General features: G+C 44.1%; 3 protein-coding genes across 5 annotated transcripts; 2 read left to right on the top strand and 1 right to left on the bottom strand.

Moving 5' to 3' along the window:
- Nucleotides 1-21: 21 nt before the first annotated feature.
- LOC109887743 (methyltransferase-like protein 25) lies at nt 22-17,237 on the bottom strand. Of its 2 annotated transcripts, XM_031815862.1 has the most exons (13): nt 16,873-17,237; nt 16,550-16,720; nt 16,190-16,302; nt 15,582-15,810; nt 15,139-15,422; nt 14,689-14,836; nt 9,499-9,596; nt 6,222-6,251; nt 5,015-5,088; nt 4,077-4,170; nt 3,323-3,397; nt 2,818-2,889; nt 22-962 (listed from the first exon to the last, which is right to left on the bottom strand). In XM_031815862.1, the coding sequence occupies exons 1-13, from the start codon at nt 17,102-17,104 to the stop codon at nt 855-857; spliced, it is 1,728 nt and encodes a 575-aa protein (XP_031671722.1). In that variant the 5' UTR covers nt 17,105-17,237; the 3' UTR covers nt 22-854. The 2 variants fall into 2 exon arrangements, with proteins under 2 accessions (XP_031671722.1, XP_031671721.1); XM_031815861.1 differs by having other exon boundaries at nt 15,139-15,810.
- Nucleotides 17,238-17,326: 89 nt separating this feature from the next.
- On the top strand, nt 17,327-19,469 carry LOC109877681 (thyroid transcription factor 1-associated protein 26 homolog). Its single transcript, XM_020469886.2, has 4 exons — nt 17,327-17,581; nt 17,994-18,360; nt 18,813-18,921; nt 19,025-19,469. Exons 1-4 carry the CDS (start codon nt 17,437-17,439, stop codon nt 19,190-19,192), a joined length of 789 nt encoding a protein of 262 aa, XP_020325475.2. The 5' UTR covers nt 17,327-17,436; the 3' UTR covers nt 19,193-19,469.
- A 303-nt stretch (nt 19,470-19,772) lies between these two features.
- Nucleotides 19,773-25,754, top strand: LOC116361439 (EF-hand calcium-binding domain-containing protein 4B-like). 2 transcript variants are annotated; one of them, XM_031815863.1, is made up of 5 exons: nt 19,773-19,972; nt 21,612-22,276; nt 23,916-24,027; nt 24,445-24,637; nt 24,947-25,742. In XM_031815863.1, exons 2-5 carry the CDS (start codon nt 22,049-22,051, stop codon nt 25,212-25,214), a joined length of 801 nt encoding a protein of 266 aa, XP_031671723.1. In that variant the 5' UTR covers nt 19,773-19,972; nt 21,612-22,048; the 3' UTR covers nt 25,215-25,742. The 2 variants fall into 2 exon arrangements, with proteins under 2 accessions (XP_031671723.1, XP_031671724.1); XM_031815864.1 differs by lacking the exons at nt 19,773-19,972; nt 21,612-22,276 and adding an exon at nt 22,329-22,347 and having other exon boundaries at nt 24,947-25,754.
- The last annotated feature ends 369 nt before the right edge of the window (nt 25,755-26,123 follow it).

Here is a 26,123-nt window from a genome sequence, read left to right as displayed (position 1 = left end):
TGGTGGGAAAAGAGCAGAAACACAACAGGAACTTTTTTATCTTCTAAAAATGATTTATTAATACAATATGGTATAGTACACCCCATAGTACAGTATGACGGGCAGAAACCAGAGGAGGCAAAAGTAGAGAAAACACTAAACAATGATCCCATTCCCACATCTGTACGTGACTGAGTAAGAAGTACATAATCACATTAAACCCTTGCTAAAATCATGGTCAGCAAATTTGATAAAATAAAACATACAAATGGCAGGAAATGCAGTTTGTCCCATCTCCAAGAACTCTATGATGCCATCCCAGGTGCCTTCACTCCAACAACTCCGTCCCAGGTGCCTTCACTCCAACAACTCCGTCCCAGGTGCCTTCATCTTCACTCCGATAACTCCGTCCCAGGTGCCTTCACTCCTTCACTCCGACAACTCCGTCCCAGGTGCCTTCACTCCGACAACTCCGTCCCAGGTGCCTTCACTCTGACAACTCCATCCCAGATGCCTTCACTCTGACAACTCTGTCCCAGGTGCCTTCACTCCGACAACTCCATCCCAGGTGCCTTCACTCCGACCTAGGTGCCTTCACTCTGACAACTCCATCCCAGTTGCCTTCACTCTGACAACTCCATCCCAGATGCCTTCACTCCGACTTAGGTGCCTTCACTCTGACAACTCCATCCCGGGTTCCTTCACTCTGACAACTCCATCCCAGGTGCCTTCACTCTGACAACTCCATCCCAGGTGCCTTCACTCTGACAACTCCATCCCAGGTGCCTTCACTCCGACAACTCCATCCCAGATGCCTTCACTCTGACAACTCCATCCCAGGTGCCTTCACTCCGATAACTCCATCCCAGATGCCTTCACTCTGACAACTCCATCCCAGGTGCCTTTACTCCGACAACTCCGTAACAGCGCGGCGACAACAGAGGATCAAAGAGCTGCACCAGAGTGGAGAACGCCACGTCTTCCTGTAACAGACATCAATGACAAGAAGAACAAAAACAGTTTGAAAACAACGTCAAAGACCCCCCCCCAAGACACACCACCGCACCGCAGAGTTTGTCTTTGAACCACACTGCGAGGGGCCTCAGATGAGAACTGTTCTCTCTCCTGTAAAATATCTTTGTAACGTTTCCCTCGAGTAGTCACATCTGTGCAAATATTGTGTTAGGTGGACTCTGACAGGCTGGAAGCAGCATGTTTGAATACTGTCTTTATGTTTGAACACAGTCTGGCTTGATACCTTACAGCTACTGACCAATTATGGCACCATGTGATTGGTAGGCCTGCACTGAGAGCTATGCTTTTGTACAAAGCTAAATCAACAGTCTGCACTGACCACCACATGCACGCATGCTCACACACAGTATGTGTGTCATGTTGAGTGTGGACACTTGGTTGAACTTGGAAAAAAAATCTGCACTCTAATCAATTTCTGTTACATATTCCTGTTAGGGAACACTCTTGTACAAGACATCAAAATTAGATAGCTCATTATGACCCCTCATTCACAGATTACGTCATTAGTTTGGGCCGGGGTACAACGGTGTGAAGTTACACCCCTGGTCTGTAATAAGAGGGACACTTTAAATTCGCCACAGCGCGAACTCAACCCTAATGGCATCCTCTCTGATTTCTCCCGACTTAAGTGATCTGTCGTCGGGGAAATGTAACGAGTCACAAAGCTCCTTTAATGTTTGGGACAAGCAAATCATCAAGACCTTTGGATAAACATACAGCATTTATAGGAGCTGAGTTTAGGGGCCTTAAATGACACGTACCAAGTCATTCAGTAAATAGCTCAACCATTCTAAGGGCCACACCACTGTATCACTTTAAAGAGATGGACCGAAGACAACTAATAGTCTACATAACCACGTCATCCAAAATCCCTTCTGAGAAAACATTCATGGAACAGCTAACCAGGTACAGTATTTGGCTGGTCTCAAATCTGTTTGTGCTGTATAGCCAACTTCTATGGTCAATGTTGCATATATAGCACAAACAGATCTGGGACCAGGCTTGAACGGTGTAGCCATGGTCTCTGTAGCAGTGAAAGCCACTAAAACCACACTCCAAGAATCCTTCTCCTTTTTGTCCTATCACATTGTGAATCAATGAACACACCCTATAGCAATTAACCAGACAATGTGCATTCCAGGCCCAGACCTCCTCTGTTTGTAGCTGGGAGGGAGAAACAATAGTTCCCTCCATTGGTCTGGCGGCTGAGGTCATGTTTTCACCCACTACTTAGCTATGGGGAACCAGACACGGGTAATTATGGGACAATGAGGAAAAGAGATGTTTGGTGTCGCGCAGCGGCCGTTTGAAGTCATGGGGACCGGACCACTATATCTGGCCTGCGTGTGTCTGTGTGGGTTAGTGTGTGTCTGTGTGGGTTAGTGTGTGTCTGTGTGTGTGTCTGTGTGTGTCTGTGTGGGTTAGTGTGTGTCTGTGTGTGTCTGTGTGTGTTTGTGTGTGTGTGTGTGTGTGTCTGTGTGTGACCACAGGTTGGAGGGATTGAGAGAGAATGAACAAGGAGGAATTGAGGCCTCTCCTTTTTTAGTAACAATGACTGGTGTGCTGTAGTTGGGGTGCATCTCAATAGTGGACACCATCCCTTGTCTCCTCTCCTTTATCTGCACAGACCTGTAGGAACTGGACAGGTGAAAGCAAATCCCCAGTAGACATCCACCATTATAGTCTCACGATCCCTATTCAGATCAGTGCATATGAAGGAGACAAGGAGAGGCAGCCACATTAGACTAGTGAGATGCATCCCAAGTCTGTTGTGTGCCACTGTGGTTGAGGCTGTTCCTGTACCTGCTCTTTCAGGTAGCAGAGGCGGTCCAGGAGAATCAGACCCTCGATGCAGGGAGCCAAAGTCACCTTCAGCTGGGTAAACACAGGAAGCAGGTCAGTAAACACTAGTTTTAAGTGTACTTCTGTTAAGTGTACTTCAACACTATGGGATCCAACGGAATACAACTAGGCACCGTATCAAAGCAGAGCAGAGCAGGGCTGTTGTAATGTCATTGAAATAGAACCCCTCTGATTTCAAAACTAGGTTTCATTAGCAGCCTGAGGACAGTAAAAATATCACTTTTTTGCCAGATATTTACACAGAGTAGAGTTTACACAAGTCATTGAGGGAGTTGTGTAAACGTAAACCAACTTTAATAAGGCTTAATAACCACTCCAAAATAGAAAGTACTGGACAAAGAGAACCAATGCTCCTATAGCCATAGAAGTCCTGTGCGAGCCATTCATTCAGAGTGATGATGCTTCCTCTAGGTAGTAGTGCTATAGTATCCCAGTTGGGACCTACCATGTTAAAGGCCTCCATCTCAACCATCCTGGGTCGGTATGTGTCGTGGTAACCCTGTATGACACTGTCAGAGAGCTGGTAGAGAGGGAAGGAAGGAGGGAGAGAGGGCGGGAGGCAGAGAAGAGGTAGTGAGAGGGAGGGAGGGATGAAGAGAAGAATGTGGGAAGTGTTAAGAGACAGAGCAGGGTCATGTGTGGAGGTGATAGGTGAGTAACATGAGAGTGGTAACACACAACCCATTGAACACTTTTAATCCCAGGCTTTACGAGCAACAAATCTCTCATTTATAGAACAACTCGAGGGAGCCAGTTGAGACATATTCCCTAATCGCTGCACTCGCTGTTTGTTTAACAATGCCGTACCCATGATCACACAGTACTCTAGGTGCATATTACACAACTTGTCCTTTTCTAAAGAGCCCTTTCGATTCCATGTGTCAGTTTCAAAGATGGTTTAGAGCAACCAAAGACGTTCAACTGCACAGGGATTTCAGGTACCATTACAGATAATGGTTACTGTCAGTTCAATTGTACAGAGCTATGCTAAAAGCCTGTCCTCTCGACGGGATTTCACATCTTACGCCAAGAATACGTTGTTGTGTTTTTGATTTTTTTTACCCCAAATCCATTATGGGTTGCTTTCCTGGTGTCCAAAGCAGCAGTGTGGGATTCCCCCTGAGGATGTGTTGCTCTGAAGAACATTCCCAAGTCTGTTCCCAAAACGCCCTAATATTGTGATATCTCCCATCACTGACCTTTGACTCATCCAGCTCCAGCCTCCGGAGGGCTCTCCAGACGTAGTCCACGAACGAGGTGGCCTTGGAGTAGACATTCCCCACACGCTTCTCGCTGCCAACGACACACACGTGAAGACAGCTCTTTCAACCCCCAAATCACCATCGCTGAAATTAGCCTACCAGTGTATATTAAGTCATAGGCATCCGATTCTCCTCTTCCCTCTCTTATTTCTCCTCCCTTGCTACGCTACGCTACAACACCCTGGCAACCAGGGTGAAACAGTAATCACACATGCAATAGTAGAGAGGTGGTCAGGTCCATTAATGGGATCCTGATTTCACTCAGCGAGGGACCCAGTGTCCTGTAGGCTACGGGGATAGACATGTCAGTGAGAGGTGTGAGGTTGTCATCATGTGTGTGTGTGTTTGTATGTGTGTGGTGTGTGTGGTTGTCTTTGTGTGTGTGTGTGTGTGTGTGTGTGTAATACAGAGGGTACCTACTCTGTCTCTATGGGGCTGAGAAGACCAACTGTAGATTTCTCCATTCTGTTTTCACCAGGATCAATCATTCCTCTTCACTTGTTCTACTTTACCCAGCAGCAGTCAACAACCCATTCAGGAAGTCTGACGATCTTACATTGTGGGCTGCTACTTCCAACGTTCAAAATGACTATTCACCATAACTTCAGCTAGAGGGGTAGAGAATACTCTTTTTGTATCTTCACATCAGAAGTCTGTGTTTTTGTATCCTAGCTGAATGAATTTGAGAAAGTGGAGATTCTTACAAAGTGGCCACAAACCATAAAATGAGGGCCAGTAAAAACCCACTAGAATAAAAGCTAACAGGTTTTGTTAACGGTACTGCAGACCCCCAAGACAGGGGCACCTGGACTCTCTCAGTAGTCTGGTATAGCCTACTGCTTTGGATGTCCCCTAACCAGGGAGACCAAACCTACCTTTTAAAGGAGCTGTAGTGATCCCTTAGAATCACATGGAGGACGGCCCTATAGAAGAGTGACTCCATCTGAATCTGTGGAGACAGAAAATAATCAAAGAGCCCATGTTGTCTTCGCTTACAAAAAACATGTTTTTTCTTGAGATATTCATTCATTCTCTGCCAGTGATTAGGGTGTGTATTAAAACCCATTGGAGGAAACGTTTTTATGACAATGCCCAATGCTTATACCAAACTCAACATATGATCTGAGTGCAATCAGACTGGTTGTTGGAAGCAAGCTGCCGTTTAAGCACACAATCCCATCCCTTAGTGATTACATTAATATTCAGAAAAATTATTTATGAATGGTCCGGGCGGTATCGTGTAACGGGTTTGACCCCGTACACTAACGTCCCTAGTGGTAGCCTATTCCCTATAAAGTGCACTACTTTTGACCAGAGCCCTATGGGCCCTTGTCAAAAGTAGTGCACTATATAGGGAATAGGGTGCCACTTGGGACGCAACCTAAGGTCGGCGGCTCAAATATCTATAGTATTGTAAGTCTCAATCAGGCCTTATTGTATGTGAAAGACCCTGGAGAAGTATGGGAACAGTGTGCTCTAAGGCATCCGTATCCACTTGCTCTGGAACGCAGAAAATAAAAACAGGATCTGTCGCGTCTGGGAAACGCACGTGGCCAGTTGCTGGAAGCAATCATTCAATTGATCAGCTTTGATTATCTTTGATGAGCACAAATTTGTAGCAACCAAAAAAACTCATTGAACTGTGATTGCATGATGTCATTCTCACACAGACAACTCATTGAACTGTGATTGCATGATGTCATTCTCACACAGACAACTCATTGAACTGTGATTGCATGATGTCATTCTCACACAGACAACTCATTGAACTGTGATTGCATGATGTCATTCTCACACAGACAACTCATTGAACTGTGATTGCATGATGTCATTCTCACACAGACAACTCATTGAACTGTGATTGCATGATGTCATTCTCACACAGACAACTCATTGAACTGTGATTGCATGATGTCATTCTCACACAGACAACTCATTGAACTGTGATTGCATGATGTCATTCTCACACAGACAACTCATTGAACTGTGATTGCATGATATCATTCTCACACAGACAACTCATTGAACTGTAGTTTGGCCAAATGTGTCCAACGTATTGATATACATGAATATAGTACTTACCCCCTGGCCCTTGGCAACTCTCTCCAAAGCCTGAACAAGAGAAAATAAAGTGAAATGTTATTAACTATTCAGTATTTCTTAGGACCCCATGAATGGACTCTCCCAGGGGTCACAATAGAGTTAAAAACGTTACGTTGCTCTTACAACATGTGGTACTCAAAAGGTAGAAGTCTCACGACAATAACAGACAATAACAGACTGAGGACCAACTGTACAGCATTGAACAGTTGTGGGCACTAAAACGTCAATACTGTGGCACAACCTAACCTTATAGTGCCCTCAACTATACTGTCTAGTGTACAGATGGTGCGTTAAAGCGAATGCATTGCTGACAGAAATATATACTGAACAAAAATATAAAATGCAACAATTTCTAAGATTTTACTGAGTTACAGTTCATATATAAAGAAATCCATTGAAATAAATTAATGAGGCCCTAATCTATGGATTTCACACAAATCTATGGATTTCACATGACTGGGAATACAGATATGTATCTGTTGGTTACAGATACCTTCAAAACAAAGTAGGGCTGTGGATTAGAAAACCGGTTTCACATGACTGGGAATACATTCATTAGGCCCTAATCTATGGATTTCACACAAATCTATGGATTTCACATGACTGGGAATACAGATATGTATCTGTTGGTTACAGATACCTTCAAAACAAAGTAGGGCTGTGGATTAGAAAACCGGTCAGTATCTGGTGTGACCATTTGCCTCATACAGCGCGACACATCTCCTTCACATAGAGTTGAACAGGCTGTTAATTGTGGCCTGTGGAATGTTGTCCCACTCCTCTTCAATGGATGTGCGAAGTTGCTGGATATTGGCGGGAACAGGAACACGCTGTCGTTCACATCAATCCAGAGCATCCCAAACATGCTTAATGGGTGACATGTCTGGTGAGTATGCAGGCCAGAACTGGGAAATTTTCAGCTTCCAGGAATTGTGTACAGATCCTTGCGACACGCATTAGCATGCTGAAACATGAGGTGATGGTGGCGGATGAATGGTACACCAATGGGCCTCAGGATCTCATCATGATATCTCAGTGTATTCAAATTGCCATTGATAAAATGAAATTGTGTTTGTTGCCCATAGCTTATGCCTGCCCATACCATAACCCCACTGCCACCATGGGGCACTCTGTTCACAATGTTGACATTAGCAAACCCATTAGCTCGCATATGCAACGCCATAAACGTGGTCTGCAGTGTTGAGGCCGGTTGGACGTACTGTCAAATTCTCTAGAACGACGTTGGAGGCGGATTATGGTAGAGAAATTAACATTAAATTCTCTGGCAACAGCTCTGGTGGACATTCCTGCAGTCAGCATGCCAATTGCACGCTACCTCAACTTCAACATCAGTGGCATTGTGTTGTGTGACAAAACTGCAGATATTAGAGAGGCCTTTTATTGTCCTCAGCACAAGGTGCACCTGTGTAATGATCATGCTGTTTAATCAGCTTCTTGATATGCCACACCTGTCAGGTTGATGGATTATCTTGGCAAAGGAGAAATGGTCACTAACAGGGATGTAAACAAAAGTATGTAAAAAATCTGAGATATTTCAGCTCATGAAACATGGGACCAACACATTACATGTTGCCTTTATATTTCTGTTCAGTGGTCATTTCATATATATACACTGCTCAAACAAATAAAGGGAACACTTAAACAACACAATGTAACTCCAAGTCAATCACACTTCTGTGAAATCAAACTGTCCATTTAGGAAGCAACACTGATTTTGTGACAATAAATTTCACATGCTGTTGTGCAAATGGAATAGACAACAGGTGGAAATTATAGGCAATTAGCAAGACACCCCCAATAAAGGAGTGGTTCTGCAGGTTGTGACCACAGACCACTTCTCAGTTCCTATGCTTCCTGGCTGATGTTTTGGTCACTTTTGAATGCTGGCGGTGCTTTCTCTCTAGTGGTAGCATGAGACGGAGTCTACAACCCACACAAGTGGCTCAGGTAGTGCAGCTCATCCAGGATGGCACATCAATACGAGCTGTGGCAAGAAGGTTTGCTGTGTCTGTCAGCGTAGTGTCCAGAGCATGGAGGGGCTACCAGGAGACAGGCCAGTACATCAGGAGACGTGGAGGAGACCGTAGGAGGGCAACAACCCAGCAGCAGGACCACTACCTCCGCCTTTGCGCAAGGAGGAGCAGGAGGAGCACTGCCAGAGCCCTGCAAAATTACCTCCAGCAGGCCACAAATGTGCATGTGTCTGCTCAAACGGTCAGAAACAGACTCCATGAGGGTGGTATGAGGGCCAGACGTCCACAGGTGGGGGTTGTGCTTACAGCCCAACACCGTGCAGGATGTTTGGCATTTGCCAGAGAACACCAAGATTGGCAAAATCGCCACTGGCGCCCTGTGCTCTTCACAGATGAAAGCAGGTTCACACTGAGCACATGTGACAGACGTGACAGAGTCTGGAGACACCGTGGAGAACGTTCTGCTGCCTGCAACATCCTCCAGCATGACCGGTTTGGCGGTGGGTCAGTCATGGTGTGGGGTGGCATTTCTTTGGGGGGCCGCACAGCCCTCCATGTGCTCGCCAGAGGTAGCCTGACTTCCATTAGGTACCGAGATGAGATCCTCAGACCCCTTGTGAGACCATATGCTGGTGCGGTTGGCCCTGGGTTCCTCCTAATGCAAGACAATGCTAGACCTAATGTGGCTGGAGTGTGTCAGCAGTTCCTGCAAGAGGAAGGCATTGATGCTATGGACTGGCCCGCCCGTTCCCCAGACCTGAATCCAATTGAGCACATCTGGGACATCATGTCTCGCACCACAGACTGTCCAGGAGTTGGCGGATGCTTTAGTCCAGGTCTGGGAGGAGATCCCTCAGGAGACCATCCGCCACCTCATCAGGAGCATGCCCAGGCGTTGTAGGGAGGTCATACAGGCACGTGGAGGCCACACACACTACTGAGCCTCATTTTGACTTGTTTTAAGGACATTACATCAAAGTTGGATCAGCCTGTAGTGTGGTTTTCCACTTTAATTTTGAGTGCGACTCCAAATCCAGACCTCCATGGGTTGATAAATTTGATTTCCATTGAAGATTTTTGTTTGATTTTGTTGTCAGCACATTCAACTATGTAAAGAAAAAAGTATTTAATAAGAATATTTCATTAATTCAGATCTAGGATGTGTTAGTTTAGTGTTCCCTTTATTTTTTTGAGCAGTGATATATATATATATGAAATGACAGTTGGCTAAATATCTGTCACCTAAGGTGAGTCGGGCTCACCAGACACGCCGACATCCTGGCATTTCTGCCACAGAACCAGGACTGCTCCCTCAGGTAGCCACTCAGGGGGAAACCACACACGCTGCTGCTTGGACACTCTGAAACAAACAAACACACACACTTTAACACCAGCTGTGTCAGAACTGCCCCGTGTATTTAACACTATAGGAAAGTGTGACTATGGTAGTTGACAGGCCACCAACAAAAGTCCAAAGGGAGAGAGAATGAAGTGAAACATTAATGCTATTCAGAGCCTTCCCAAACTAGCTTTGAAGTTTCAAACTCGAAAAACCTGAGAGCGCGGGTGTCGCTAACCCCTTAGCCACATTGCTCTTTGACTCCACTCCTGTTGAACACATGGTAGTGGTATTAGCAGAGGTAGTCCTGGTCAGAGTCAATTGGAGCAGACAGTAGACAGAGTTTGAAGGCTAGCTTACAGTATACGTTGTGGAGTGTTTACATTTTGCTAGCACGCTAGCCTTAACTCAGCCACACTGAACTGACCACATCTCGAGTGCCAAGCACTGCTCGCCCCCTTCCCTGGCACACACACACACACACACACACACACACACACACACACACACACACACACACACACACACACACACACACACACACACACACACACGTGTTTCTAATATTGTAGCGTGCGACGAGGCATCTGTTAGTTCCCAACAGTCAGGAAGAGGGAGACAGTGGCTCTAGGGCTCTGCGGCACGCTTACTTCACGCCCTTAAGGACTGGTCCAAGGCCAGTTTATGTTAAGGGAAGCTGACTTCAGATCAGATGATGGGTCTCACACTCGGCTAAATCCACCAGACTGAATGACTATGACGAATGGTGCAGTCCAGTGGCTCTCGTTCCATACGACACAATTGAATGGGTGTTTCCTATACGACTTAGCTAAGGATCTCCACACTTTTATAGTCTTGAGCTCATTTAATGGTTTGGGTTCCCATCTTTTAGGGTGAGGAAGTACACTGCAGGGTTTGGCCCGCATCCCAGAATTCTTTGCAAGGCCGGGACAGCGCGAGAGAGAGAGGAAGAAGGAGCGAGAAGCATGCAAGGACGTCTGGCACAACTCAAGTGTTTTCAATCAAAACGCTGTGATGTCATTACTGGCGGGCCCAACAGAGTGGCGAGTCACAGGTCAGGGGTCGCAGTGTTAAGAGAGACAGCGTGATAGGAAGCAGCTCACCACGTCACAGTGCCGAATCACTGTTAAAAGCACACAGCGGTTGTCATCACACACAGAGAGGAGTCCAGGTTTCATACCTCATAAAGGGGGAGCAGTGAATCAGCAAACACACCCAGGAGCAACTGGAGCTAACATTCTAACCCATCACATCTGTCTGAAGCTAAATGTATATCTAGCTATGACAGGGAGAAAAGAACCACATGATATTGAGTCTTCTAGGTTAAAAGAGGAATGTAGACTTAAGCAATAAAGCCCGAGGGGGTGTGGTATATGGCCAATATACAACGGCTAAGGACTGTTCTTACGCACGGCGCAATGCGGAGTGCTAGGACACAGCCATTATCCGTGGTATATTGGCTATAAATCACAAACACCCGAGGTGCCTTATTGCTATTAAAAACTGGTTGACAACGTAATTAGAGCAGTAAAAATAAATGTCTTGTCATACCCGTGGTATATGGTCTGATATACCACGGCTTTCAGCCAATCAGCATTCAGTGTTTGAACGACCCAGTTTATAAGAGAGAATATTTCACTGTTGATGTCAGGGAAACAAATGTATTGTAAATTGGAGGGGGAAAAAGCAAGGGGAACAGGATTTGGACACTACTATGGACTTTTCTATGGGTCTTTATATTCTGTGTAGAGTAGATAGTGTTTTCTATACTATATAGCCCTATGGGTCTTTATATTCTGTGTAGAGTAGTGTTTTCTATACTATATAGCCCTATGGGTCTTTATATTCTGTGTAGAGTAGATAGTGTTTTCTATACTATATAGCCCTATGGGTCTTTATATTCTGTGTAGAGTAGTGTTTTCTATACTATATAGCCCTATGGGTCTTTATATTCTGTGTGGAGTAGATTGTGTTTTCTATACTATATAGCCCTATGGGTCTTTATATTCTGTGTAGAGTAGATAGTGTTTTCTATACTATATAGCCCTATGGGTCTTTATATTCTGTGTAGAGTAGATAGTGTTTTCTATACTATATAGCCCTATGGGTCTTTATATTCTGTGTAGAGTAGATCCTATTTAGTGTATTGTACATTTAGAATGATGACTTAATGAAGTTTTTCGGGATTGATTAAGTGTGATTGGAATATAAATACCACAGCGCTCTCGTATGAAGTCAGAATACATGCTGGATAAATCATATCCAATTCAACACCTGAACATTAGCGGGTCAAAAATATCACGTTTGCAATCCTCTAAACTGTTATCCTGAGACGATAAATCCATTCAATGATTCTAACAGTCTCTTCTTAGCTAACCGAATCTAGAGAGCGCAAGTTGGCTGTGTACCCAACTCATCAACCCACATCAGTGTTTATGCTACTTCATATTTGGCTTGTGAGAGAATGATGCTTCCCTTGGGCTGGTGAGAGTGACAAAGTAGACACTGCATGGTGACAGAATTATGATTAGCATAAAAACTGGGGGATGTCTGTGGACAGGTTGCAGGTCTCCTAGTGGGGGAGAGGGGGCAGTTGCAGTCTGTAGTCCTAAGTAAGAGTTTGGCTCTGGTTGAGATTTCCACAATGGAAACCATATGTTCTCTAAGGGGCGGAGGAGGGTGGGTCTGTTTGCTGGTGACTGTGTCTCCCTGCGTGCGTGCGCGTGTGTGTGTGTGTGTGCGTGTGTATGTATGTACAGTGCCTTGCGAAAGTATTCAGCCCCCTTGAACTTTGCGACCTTTTGCCACATTTCAGGCTTCAAACATAAAGATATAAAACTGTATTTTTTTGTGAAGAATCAACAACAAGTGGGACACAATCATGAAGTGGAACGACATTTATTGGATATTTCAAACTTTTTTAACAAATCAAAAACTGAAAAATTGGGCGTGCAAAATTATTCAGCCCCCTTAGTTAATACTTTGTAGCGCCACCTTTTGCTGCGATTACAGCTGTAAGTCGCTTGGGGTATGTCTCTATCAGTTTTGCACATCGAGAGACTGAATTTTTTTCCCATTCCTCCTTGCAAAACAGCTCGAGCTCAGTGAGGTTGGATGGAGAGCATTTGTGAACAGCAGTTTTCTTTCCACAGATTCTCGATTGGATTCAGGTCTGGACTTTGACTTGGCCATTCTAACACCTGGATATGTTTATTTTTGAACCATTCCATTGTAGATTTTGCTTTATGTTTTGGATCATTGTCTTGTTGGAAGACAAATCTCCGTCCCAGTCTCAGGTCTTTTGCAGACTCCATCAGGTTTTCCTCCAGAATGGTCCTGTATTTGGCTCCATCCATCTTCCCATCAATTTTAACCATCTTCCCTGTCCCTGCTGAAGAAAAGCAGGCCCAAACCATGATGCTGCCACCACCATGTTTGACAGTGGGGATGGTGTGTTCAGGGTGATGAGCTGTGTTGCTTTTACGCCAAACATAACGTTTTGCATTGTTGCCAAAAAGTTCAATTTTGGTTTCATCTGACCAGAGCACCTTCTTCCACATGTTTGGTGTGTCTCCCAGGTGGCTTGTGGCAAACTTTAAACAACACTTTTTATGGATATCTTTAAGAAATGGCTTTCTTCTTGCCACTCTTCCATAAAGGCCAGATTTGTGCAATATACGACTGATTGTTGTCCTATGGACAGAGTCTCCCACCTCAGCTGTAGATCTCTGCAGTTCATCCAGAGTGATCATGGGCCTCTTGGCTGCATCTCTGATCAGTCTTCTCCTTGTATGAGCTGAAAGTTTAGAGGGACGGCCAGGTCTTGGTAGATTTGCAGTGGTCTGATACTCCTTCCATTTCAATATTATCGCTTGCACAGTGCTCCTTGGGATGTTTAAAGCTTGGGAAAAATGTTTGTGTCCAAATCCAGCTTTAAACTTCTTCACAACAGTATCTCGGACCTGCCTGGTGTGTTCCTTGTTCTTCATGATGCTCTCTGCGCTTTTAACGGACCTCTGAGACTATCACAGTGCAGGTGCATTTATACGGAGACTTGATTACACACAGGTGGATTGTATTTATCATCATTAGTCATTTAGGTCAACATTGGATCACACTCTCTCTCACACACTCTCTCTCCCACCAATTGAGGTGTCATTTGAGTTGCGACCCACAATAAGGGTTGAGTGGTGGAAAACATACACTGACCAAAGAATAAGTAAAACATATTAATAATAACCTATTCTTCTAAACACACTCACACACTCTCACACACACTCTCACACTCTCTCACACACACTCACACACACACTCTCTCACATACTCTCTCACACTCTCTCACACACACTCACACACTCTCCCACACACTCTCTCACACACTCTCACTCACACACACTCTCTCACACACTCACACACACTCTCTCACACACACTCTCACACACTCTCACACACTCTATCACACACACACTCACACACTCTCTCACACACTCTCTCACACACACTCTCACACTCTCACACACACACTCACACACTCTACCACACACTCTCTCACACACTCTCACTCACACACACTCTCTCACACACACTCACACACTATCTCACACACTCTCTCACACACTCTCTCACTCTCACACACACACACACTCTCTCACACACACTCTCACACACACTCTCACACTCTCTCTCACACACACTCACACACACTCACACACACTCTCTCACTCTCACACACACACTCTCTCACACACACTCTCACACTCTCTCACACACTCTCACACACACTCACACACACTCTCTCACACACACTCTCTCACACACACTCACACACTCTCTCACACACACACTCTCTCACACACTCTCTCACACTCTCTCACACACTCTCACACACACTCACACACACTCTCACTCTCTCTCACACACTCTCACACACACTCTCTCACACACACACACACACACACTCTTACACACTCTCTCACACACACTCACACACACTCACACACACTCTCTCACTCTCACACACACACTCTCACACACACTCTCACTCACACTCACTGTATGCCAACCTTTACTATCCCCCTGGCCATGTAATTACCTTGTCTGGTGGGATCAAACTCCTCAGACAGAAGGTGGTAGCAGCAGCCAACGCTGCAGACGGAGAGGAGCTCCCGTTTGGCCACAAACATGCGCAGGGTGCTGGGCGCCAGGTCTCCACACGTGTGCAGACCAACCATGACCGCATCCTGGGTTTGGAAAACAGGGAGAGAGCGGCCTCAGCACTGAAACAGGCCTACATTAGCAATGTGATGCAGAGCTGGCATGAGTAATCATACAATTATATTATAGGCACATTGACACAAGCACACATTTGAAAGAAAATGTCTACTTGAATGTGTTTGTACTATGGTGTGAATATGAATCTTAGAGACTTAAGCTATCTAAATGAATGAATTGCCATACAACCGCAGTTGGTGACATTTGCATTCAAAAGAGCATGGTTTTGCCGTTGTCGTTGTCTTATTGGTCAACAGTGAGTGTTACCTACCTCTAACTCCCCAATAATTTCCTTGAGCTCCGTCTCCGCGGTAACGTAGGAGGTCAGAGGTGAGTACAGCATGCCGCTGCCCATGCCACCACTGTTAACCCAGCTCCTGGCCTTCCTCTCCAGGTTCTCCCTCTTCCTCCTCTCCCTCTCTTCCAGGCTCAACTCACTGGGGGGAACCCGGGGGGAGGTGGGCTCCACCATGCCCACACACAGGGCACTGAGAAAAGGATCCTCTGGAGCTGAGGCTGGGTCACTTTGGTCCAACTCTGGAAGGGAATTGTCCTCTAACAAAATGGCGGAGGTAAGTGATGTCATTGCATCTTCCTCATTCCGATCTGTTAACCCTGTTGTGTTGGTCTGTGCCTCCCCATCTCTCCTCCCCTTCCCCTCCTCCTTCTCTGCATCCCCACTCGTCTTAACCATATCCCCTCCCTCTCTCTCACCGGGTGCAATATCCTCCAAGTCCTCCTGGCCTGAGGGGGGCATCACTGTCGGAGTCCTATTGGCTTTGCTGTGCCTCTGGTAGGCCCGGGAGTACTTCTTGAGCTTCCTGTTCCTCTCCTGGGCGCCGTGCGTGTTGACGCTGGACGAGTCGATGCCGTACACCTGGAGACCGTACTGCAGCGACAGGAAGGAGCACAGGTAACCTTTCCCCGAGCCCACATCAATCACCTGGGAGACAAAGATTTATTGTGATGGGTCAGAAAATAATGTAGTCCAGTCGATGTTGTTCAAGCTTGGTCTTGGGTGCACTACTCATAGGGTGTACAGGCTTTCGTTCTAGCCCACCACTGTTTAATTCATCAACTAATCATCAAGCCCTTGATAAGTTGAGTCGGGTGTGTAAGGCCGGAACAAAAGCCTGCATACACCAGGAGCAGGATTGAAGAACACTGTTGTGGTCAGGGCCAGGGCACACGGTAGCAAAACATTAACGTTTTAAAAAGAAAACTGAGTTTCTTATTTGATAATATCAGAAGGTACCTCAGTCTGTTTGAGTGTTTTCTTCTGTTTTGTGCCTGCTAAAATGAGACCCGGTTGTGTCTTTCACCTGTTTGACCCGGCAGCGCTGGGCTAGACTGGCCACCACCTCTGACATGGCCTGCACCTCATGGGACTTCTTGGAGTTCATAAACTCATCACTCTCCACCACAGCAGCTGGAACTGTCAATGGACACACATGTGCAATGTCAGTGAATCCTTGCATGGATGGCAGAACTGTACACTATCTGTGCATTGCTATTGATTGACCTGTGACCAAACCATAGAATTACTATAATTATATTTCTATATCAGTGACACTAATGACAGTGTGTTACAATGACAGAACCAAGGCCTTAGACAAAAAAAAAAAACATTTCCCCTTTAGTTATTCTTAGGATAGGTTAGGATAGTGTCCATTCTTTTGTACCTTCCTCCAGGGGTTGAGCATTGTCAGTGTGTCTGAGGGATTGCAGTAGCTCTGTGCGGCCCACACAGACCCCGAGGCCAGGCAGGGAGTGGGCATAGGCAGCCTCCAAGAGCTCAGCCACATCCACCAGGCGCTTACTATCATCACAGAAACCAAAGGTGATCTTCTTGGCTTTTCGAGAGTAAAAAAGAAAAGAAACATAAGTTGTCCTTTGTTTATTTTATTCAACATTTTGACTTTGATAAATATTACAACCGTGTAATAACAATTACATCTGAAACATTTCATATTTGTCAATGAATCATCGACAAAATAACACTTACTGGTACCACTGCCATGATTTAAGTAGTGTTCTGGCGCCCTCTTGTGGTCACCATTCAAAGTGATCTCTGTCAAGACCTCCACGGGTGGCACAGCCATGAACTGGTCCCATACATCGCAAGTGTAGAAATCCACAGTGTGGGCATTGGCGATGCTCAGTGAAACAGAGAGGAAGAGTTTAACAGCATCTATTTTTTTCTGAATCGCTTCCAGAGAATTAATGGAAGATGCCATTGAATAAAAACTCTAACCTAGACCTGTTTACAGCAGGTCCAAGAATGACTCCCCTCTTTACAGTATAATCAGGCATAACTAGTTGCAACTGAACGACGATGATTTTCTTAGCACGTATGTGGCAGCCATGTTGGGTGTACCGAAATACATTGAGTTCTACGGACGCTATCCTTACTTACGCACCAACACAAATGACGTCCCTCGTGGTCGATTGCTCGTGGATGGATTTGTCATGTCTTTCTGAGACCACCACGTACGTCAAAACAATGCGACGAAAAACACATGCGACGTAAACACATGAAACGTGCGATATTTTGCTAAAATTGAGTGAAATGGCACCACCAGCACAGCAGAAAATGAAGACCAAGGGCACATTTGACGGAAAACGTGCCAATAGAAACCAACCCTACAATCGACCAGGGGGCAAGAAGAAGTGGGTCTCTGAGCACAAAGTATTCGACGGCAGTATTGGAGAAGGTAGCTCAGCTCGCTTGCCAGTGCTAGCTAGCCATAGTCTGAGTTCCAGTCACTTTAGCTAGCTAACTTGCCACTGGAATATAATAGTTAGCTGAACAGAGACGGCAACCAGGTTAAGCTAGCCTATCTAGCTATCTAAAGTGTGTTTAGAATTGCAGTTAATGTATATTGTATAAAATGAAATCATTCAATATGTAGAGTGCCAGGATAACTAGACCTTCCAACTGTGGAAGTGGGGAATCTATAAAGGTCCTGATTAATCTATGAAGACCCCCCCCCCCCCCCCCCTTTGATCAATTAGCTAATACACTAACTTAGCTACATGGGTGGCTAAATGTTTGTGTAAGTTAACAAACAGTGTTTTTGCAGATACACATTAATGCTTGAACCATAAACATCTCTCTTTCCTCAGGCCAGGGCTTTGCCTTCAAAAGGAAGGAGAAAGTGAAACATGAATACAACAAACTGCTACGGAAGGAGAGGAGGAAGAGCACAGAGGTCAAAACCCAATATACAGAACAGTACCCCGAACATCTGAGGCATCTCTACGAGGCTGAGGCCGAGAAACTGAGGAATGAGGTTAAGACGAACAGAATCAACAGAACCAAAGCTAGGATGGCTGGCGGTGGTGGTCCAGTAGAGGAGGAAGCAGCTCCCATGGCTGTGAATGAAGCCCCCACGGACCTAGCTACAGCCATAGACCCTGCAGAGGACATCTCCTCTGACAAGACTGACTCTGCCCCACAGCCCACTCCAGCTGCAGCCTCAAAGAATGACAGGTAGTCACTTAAATGTTTGTATACTGCTTTACTCATTTCATTTGTATATGTTGTATTGTATTCTACTGTATTTTAGTCAACGCCACTCTGACATTGCTTGTCTTAATATTGATATATTTCTTAGTTCCATTATTTTGCTTTTAGATTTGTGTGTATTGTTGTGAATTGTTAGATATTACTGCACTGTTGGAGTTAGGAACACAAGCATTTCACTACACCCGCAATAACATCTGCCAAATATGTGTCTGTGACAATACAAATAGCTAATCTGGTTTGGAGTAAAGCAGTTTGTGCAAAAAAATGTAAATGCATTATCCATTTGCAGTGTACTGTGTGAAATGTAATTGCTGTCAATGAAGTGTGGCAATGCTTTGTGCGAAATGTGGTTGCAGTCAAGGCCAACCACTTGAAGGAGTTACAATGCAACATGTTAATGTGTCGTTGTGTTCCAGTCTACCCATGAGTAACCGGAGTAAAAAGAAAATGCTGAGGAAGACTTCCTATCAGAAAACAAAAGAGGAGTTTGAAAGTGTTAAAGAAAAGCAGAAGAATAAGAAAGAGGTATAGTTTTTCACGTTCTCAATTAAAGCCCTCAGAAAAGTACTATCGTAGGTCAAAAGCGTTGGACTGTTCTCAACGAGTGGTATTTTCTTCCTCCATATAGGAGTTTTTGAAGAACAAGGAGCAGAAAGAAGAAGCTATCAAGAAGTACAAACAGAAGAAAATGGAGACATTTCAGATCCTGAGCAAAAAGACGAAGAAGGGTCAGCCCAACCTGAACCTACAGATGGAATACCTGCTCCAGAAGATTCAAGGGACCGGGCCGGGATAATGACCCAGAAAAATGGACGTCGGAGGCTTCAAATAGCAAATATACAGTTGGAACTCTTACTGTGATGGTTTTATATCATAGATGAGTCTTGTTCTTATTTTGTGAACTGCCACTTTGAATAGATTGTATCATAATAGATTTTCAGACTTTTTAGCGGTTTATTTACATTTTGAACCACAAGGTGGCATTTGTGAGAGCTGTTCTTGTAAAATATTTAAATATTAATTTCAAATAAGCAACAATTTCTATTAAATGTTAATAAAAGGTTGTAAGTGAAGTCTGGTTTATTATTCTATATATGACTGCACCAAAACTAAAGCTAGTGTTGATCCAAGTAGACTGCAGAATTGAGAGTTACAAATGTAGTGTTTAATTTGTAGCGGGACAAAATAGAGACCGTGTCCTGGACACCCTTTGGACGGCACCGTGTACCGCCTTGCCCAGGCGTTGTCATAGTTACAGATTATGTGTCGCGCACAAGTCTTTGATGTCCATGCTGCCCTTCCACTGTCGCTGTCATTCTAATAGTACTAATTACCTGTTGCATGTTGATATTTAACGGGAGCTCTGTCTATCCTAAGTGGTGATTATTAGTGAGAACTCAAACCTAAATCCCCTCAGGCGACTGCCCCATGACATCACATGGTATGCGAATTACTTTTCAAAGCGTCGTTTGAGAGGCAAGAACTTTCTAAATAGGAAGTGCGATCATCGCTTTCTTTATTTTGGTCCACGTTGAAAGTTTCAGGGCTAATATCTTAATCTTTTGGATGTAAAAAGGTAAGTTATTAGTGTTTCTTTTGCTTATCCGATTAATTATTTTGATTGCTTATTTTACTCAATACAGAATGCATGAACTTGCCTATGTGAACATTTTTATGGATCATATAGACGTAAGAAATTATACATATTTTCACATCCATCGGTTTAAAAATGGTATACACGGTGACAAGCACACACTAGTTTCGATTTTGTCAGAAAGGGCAACAAACATCTTGCACAAATTATAGTATTGTTTTCTTTTTTAGATTCTGACGGTTTTATACATAATTAATGCCTAATTAAATAAAGGTTAAATTAAACAAAATCCTACTGTTGCCATTTATGTTGGATATTCTCCTTCTAATGAGAACTAACCAAACTGACATTTCCTTCTAAATGGGATGCTACATTCTTTCTTGGTCTGGCTAGATGAGTAAAAGGCAGATGGACATCTTGGTCCCAAAGTGGAATACAGTGTTTTGTAATATGATAGGCTATCAGCTACCAACCCGGTCTCAGAGCATTTCTTATTATTCTGTATGTAAATCAGAGACACTCCATTTTGAATGATATGTTACGTTTCGTATGGTATGTATTAATTTGTGAATAATGTTACCCACATTTGTCAACACCTACAGAGCATGTCATGTTATTTTTCTACCTCAACTAAAACTGCTACTGTACAGACCTCATGAGTTCAAGTCTGATCGGTCTTGATTTGAAGCCCATGATGCTGTCACCCACACCTAACGTTCGCCATTTCCACAGAAGCCCTATCCGCTATAACCACTTCCCCCCGCCCCAATTTGTTGTGGTTAACTGTAGCCCTGCTTTACAATGTAGTGAAAAACAGAGCAGCTCAGGGTGCAGATTAGCAATAGACTGACAGCAGCTCAAGGATGTTGCTCTCTAGAGCACAGACTGTAATACTTCTGTGTTTAGAAGATACAGGCAGCCTACCGACTGCTAATATTCAGTGTTCCCAAACCTGAAGAGAATTTCATTGAGTGGTTTTTATTCACAATGTCTAGACTGTAGTCTATGGTATGCAGGAATTAACATAGTTGTGAGGATTGTGTGCTTCGGTATTAAGATAAGCCATTATGTTTACATACTTCCCAGTACGTTAGCTAGGATGAAAGTCTCAGCTTATGAAAAAGGGAATTTATACCCAAAGGACTGCTGACACGTGATTCAAGACCAAACTTTTCTCATAGTGTTACTATTGAGTAACAACTATCTCCTTTCCTGTATTCTTTCACATAGATAAGAGACTTTCATCACAGAAAGAGTTCTGCTTTCATGCATTACTAGCCTACAACACACTACCAACATGACACACATCTCAAAAGCTGCTTTTAGACAGGCAGACCAATTCTGATATTTTTTCACTAATTGGTCTTTTGACAATTCAGATCAGCTCTGAAAAAGATCTGATGTGAAAAGATCTGATGTTATTGGTCGAAAAAACAATTAGTGGAAAAAAATATCAAAATTGGGCTGCCTGTTTAAAAGCAGTCAAACAATGACTTATGAGAGCGTATACATCCAAAAAGAAAACATTGATGCTCTCTGTAATCATCATGGTCTTCATGTACCCACTTTTCAAACAGATTTAAGGTTATATTCTAATGTCTTTCCTTTTTATTCTTCCCAGGAACCTGGGAACAAAACAGACCATTTACTGAGATATGAAAACTCCTAGACAGACCATTTACTGAGATATGAAAACTCCTAGACAGACCATTTACTGAGATATGAAAACTCCTAGACAGACCATTTACTGAGATATGAAAACTCCTAGACAGACCATTTACTGAGATATGAAAACTCCTAGACAGACCATTTACTGAGATATGAAAACTCCTAGACAGACCATTTACTGAGATATGAAAACTCCTAGACAGACCATTTACTGAGATATGAAAACTCCTAGACAGACCATTTACTGAGATATGAAAACTCTTAGACAGACCATTACTGAGATATGAAAACTCTTAGACAGTCTCTGTGGCCTCATCACTACTGACTTGTGGTGCCTGGTCTCATCGCTCACCATGACCCAAACCGGCCAGGCCGAGGAGTGAGACAGCCATGTCTGATTCTACCTTGTTCAGAGCCACCAGAATACTCTGCAGAAGTATATCTAGTGACATGGAGGAGTCTGAGGCCAAGGGCAGAGGAGGAGCTGTCCCCATGAGGAAGAGTTCAGACAGGAGGGGTTCTGACTGGGGAAGCATCGCCATGCTGGATAAGACCAAGGAATTCTTCCAGACCTGCGATGTGGAGGGCAAAGGCTTCATCACACGCACCGATATGAGGGTACGAGGAGGGGCGATGGGGGGGCTTGTTTTGCCTCAGTTTTACACTTCATCACACGCACCGATATGAGGGTACGAGGAGGGGGCGATGGGGGGGCTTGTTTTGCCTCAGTTTTACACTTGTTAGAAACTTAGATGTTATGGACATAGATGTCTATCTCATTGATGCAGCCATGCTTAGATAATTGTTTTGACAGAGGGACAATTATGGGAATTATGTCAAAACCCACTGGGCAAAAACTGATTGAATCAACGTTGTTTCCACGTCATTTCAACCCCAAAATTTAATTTGATGACGTTGAATCAATGTGGGAAAATAATTGGATTTGAAAAAAGTAATCAACAAAGGGAATTTCATATTTTTTTCACCTAGCCTTTGACCTTAATTCAATGACATAGTGACATTTTTTGTTGAATTCACATTAGTTGACAAATGTAAATCAAAACTAGACAAACAAGCAAGTTAATTTCAAGGGTTAAGGTACACACACACACACACACACACACACACACACACACACACACACACACACACACACACACACACACACACACACACACACACACACACACACAAATGATGCTGTCTCTCACAACCATGAGATAACCAGAGGACAGTGTGACATGCAGGAGGTGCTTTGTGCTATGGTTCTCTACCTCATTGACCATTCAGAGGTTTTCATATCGAGAACCTCTCCACCTGCTCACTGAAGCAGCCACTCAATAGCACGGCACCTTTGATCACTGTGTCCAGGAACACTGGATGGATTTCCATCAGAAACAGGTGCATGCACACACTTACACACACAATTTTTGTATTTCACTCAAGCGCTGTTTTGAATTGAACAAGAGACGGCTTTTGTTGTTGTCCGGGCTTAGAGGGGATAGTGTTTTGTACATTTATATAGTTCATACAAAATGCTTAAAAGGCTAACAGAAGAATCACCTGGAAAATGGTGATGTTGACATGTGCATTATCTAAGGATAATGTAACATGTAATTGCCTATTAATGAATACAATCATATGGCCTATACCTTCCGTGCCAATATTCTCCCGTCCCTTTTTGCAATCAGGTCTAGCATTGACCACACCACTGGCACTGACAAGATGAAATCCACAATCAGGTCTAGCATTGACCACACCACTGGCACTGACAAGATGAAATCCACAGTCAGGTCTAGCATTGACCACACCACTGGCACTGACAAGATGAAATCCACAATCAGGTCTAGCATTGACCACACCACTGGCACTGACAAGATGAAATCCACAATAATGGTGTAAACTCAGTTAATCACTCCCATTTTCTATTCAATGTCTTTCTTTCGCGTGTTTTCCTTGATACATTTCTATTCAAAGAGGCAGGACAAGGTCCAGGGTGACAGATATTACAGCTGTAGTAGATGCACATCCAATGCTACTGACTTGAATGTCTTTCTCTTTGGAGTGAAGCAGGAGAGGACAGTTGGGCTTGAGTTGTGTTACATCTCTTAGCAGAAGAAACAATCTATTTCTTGTGTTTGTGCATGTGCATCTGCGTGTGTGCATGTGCATGTGCATCTGCGTGTGTGTGCGTGTGTGTGCGTGTGTGTGCGTGTGCGTGCGTGTGCGCGTGTGTGTGCGTGTCTGTGTTCCACAGAGGCTTCACAGAGAACTACCCCTCACTGCTGAAGAACTGGATAATGTCTTTGACTCCCTGAACACTGACCAGAACGGCTACCTCACCCTCGAAGTGTTCTCATCAGGATTCAGTGAGTTCCCTATTTTTCTCTTTATCTCCCTACATTCAATTTCAATTCAATTCAATATGACTTTATTCATCCCCAAGGGACAATCTGCTGTATGTTTCATGGTTTACTCTTGGTTCAATAACTTATGTTTCGAGATCAATGGAGTGAGGGACCACATTCAAACGTGACAAAGATAAGGTATAGATTAATTTATCTCCTAGCTGGCAGGGAGTAGATGCTCACCCAGGTAAGGATAGGTTGTACTCTGTATAAAATGCACTTACAAACTTAAACTTGAGTTCTCTTTTCACAACCATCAGAAACTTGATAATTGTGAGTGCAGGGCACTTTCAAAATTGAAACACCCTCTGATTTGTAATTCAAACTGATGTTACGACATCTTGCTGGTGATGCTTATGCTTCCTGCTCTGTCCCCAGGTCAGTTCCTGCACAGCCGGAGGATCTCTGTAGCCGAGGACGCAGCACCCGCCCTCCCCACTTCTAGGAAGCCCTCAGAAGCCCTGTACCAGAGCCAATGGGATGAGAGGTTGACTGGAGGGTGGGAGGATGAGGAGGAGAGTCACTTCTGTATGCTGCTGGAGAGCCTAGGGGCCAGCAACGTGTTCCAGGAGTGGGTGGAGTTAACCGCACCTCACATTATTACTTACTTTATTACTATACAATATTACATATGCAACATTACAATATTGCACCTTGTATGTATTCCCCAAATATCTTTGTTTGGGGTTGTTGCCTCATCTTGGAAAGTGTGGGGTTGAACTTTCAACTTACCCCTCTACGCTTTTGGACCCCTGTGTCTTTACAGTGATTCCAATGGTTTCTGATATAGTGGAGGTCAACCGGTAAGTTGAATGTGACCGGTCCCTGTAGTTTTATCAGAACTCTACCCTCTGTCTTTGTCTCTCTCCCCCTCCTCCAGTCCAGGCGAGGTGCGCAGCTTGTGGGCCCAGCTGAGGAGGGACGAGCCTCACCTCCTGTCAAACTTTGAGGAATTCCTGGCCAGAGTCACCTTCCAGATCAAAGAGGCCAAAGAGGAGAGGAGGGAGATGGAGAGCGCCCTCCAGAGGTTGGAGACCACAAGTACCTCCTCTCTTTGTTGTCACTGCTACTCCCTGGGCCAGTTTACCGGACACAGATTAAGCCTAGTCCCAGACTACAAAGCATTGCCAAGGGAGAATCTCTTTTGAAAGTGCTTTTTAGTCCAGGACAAAACTTGATCTGTGTCTGAGAAACTGTCCCTTTGGCATTTAGGTATGATTATGTGATCATTATGTGTGATATCTTCACTGTGACTGTTTAGTGGACTGCAACCACAGCCATTTAAACCACAATACTAACAGCTTGCAGCTTTGTAAATGCATGTCCAGTATGTCTTCGGCTTCTCGATTGCAGCTCATCAGAGTGTAATTATTCAGTTCAAACAGCAGTCATTGATTCATAGAACTGACAATAGCTTGTTCAGTTCCAACCCATGTGATAGATCTATGGTCTATTTTGCTATAGAGGTCTGTTTGTGTACCAGATTGTAGAACAAATAACGTTTGATTCAGGATTCTATCCCATTGAAAGTCGTCCTTTTACATGCAAGTAGTTAACAGCTTCAAAAGGTTGATACAGGCCTTCAGTGAATGAACACAGCGAGGTTCTATCAAGTCAACTACTCCAGACATAAATTCCATATTACTCGTTGAACCTGTTTTTTTTTTCATATTTAAAAAAATATATTTCAACTTTATTTAACCAGGTAGACTAGTTGAGAACAAGTTTTCATTTACAACTGTGACCTGGCCAAGATAAAGCAAAGCAGTTCGACACAAACAACAACACAGATTTACACATGGAATAAACAAACATACAGTCAATAACACAATAGGAAAAAAGTATATATACAGTGTGTGCAACTGAGGTAAGAAAAGGGAGGTAAGGCAATAAAATAGGCCATAGTGGCGAGGTAATTACGATGTAGCAATTAAACACTGGAGTGGTAGATGTGAAGAAGATGAATGTGCAAGTAGAGATACTGGGGTTGCAAAGGAGCAAATAAATACCGTATGGGTTGAGGTAGTTGGATGGGCTATTACAGATGGGCTATGTAC

Source organism: Oncorhynchus kisutch, unplaced genomic scaffold (genome assembly GCF_002021735.2).
Source record: "Oncorhynchus kisutch isolate 150728-3 unplaced genomic scaffold, Okis_V2 scaffold658, whole genome shotgun sequence".
In the NCBI taxonomy this organism is placed as follows: Eukaryota; Metazoa; Chordata; class Actinopteri; order Salmoniformes; family Salmonidae; genus Oncorhynchus; species Oncorhynchus kisutch.
This window is presented reverse-complemented; position numbering and strand designations above follow the sequence as displayed.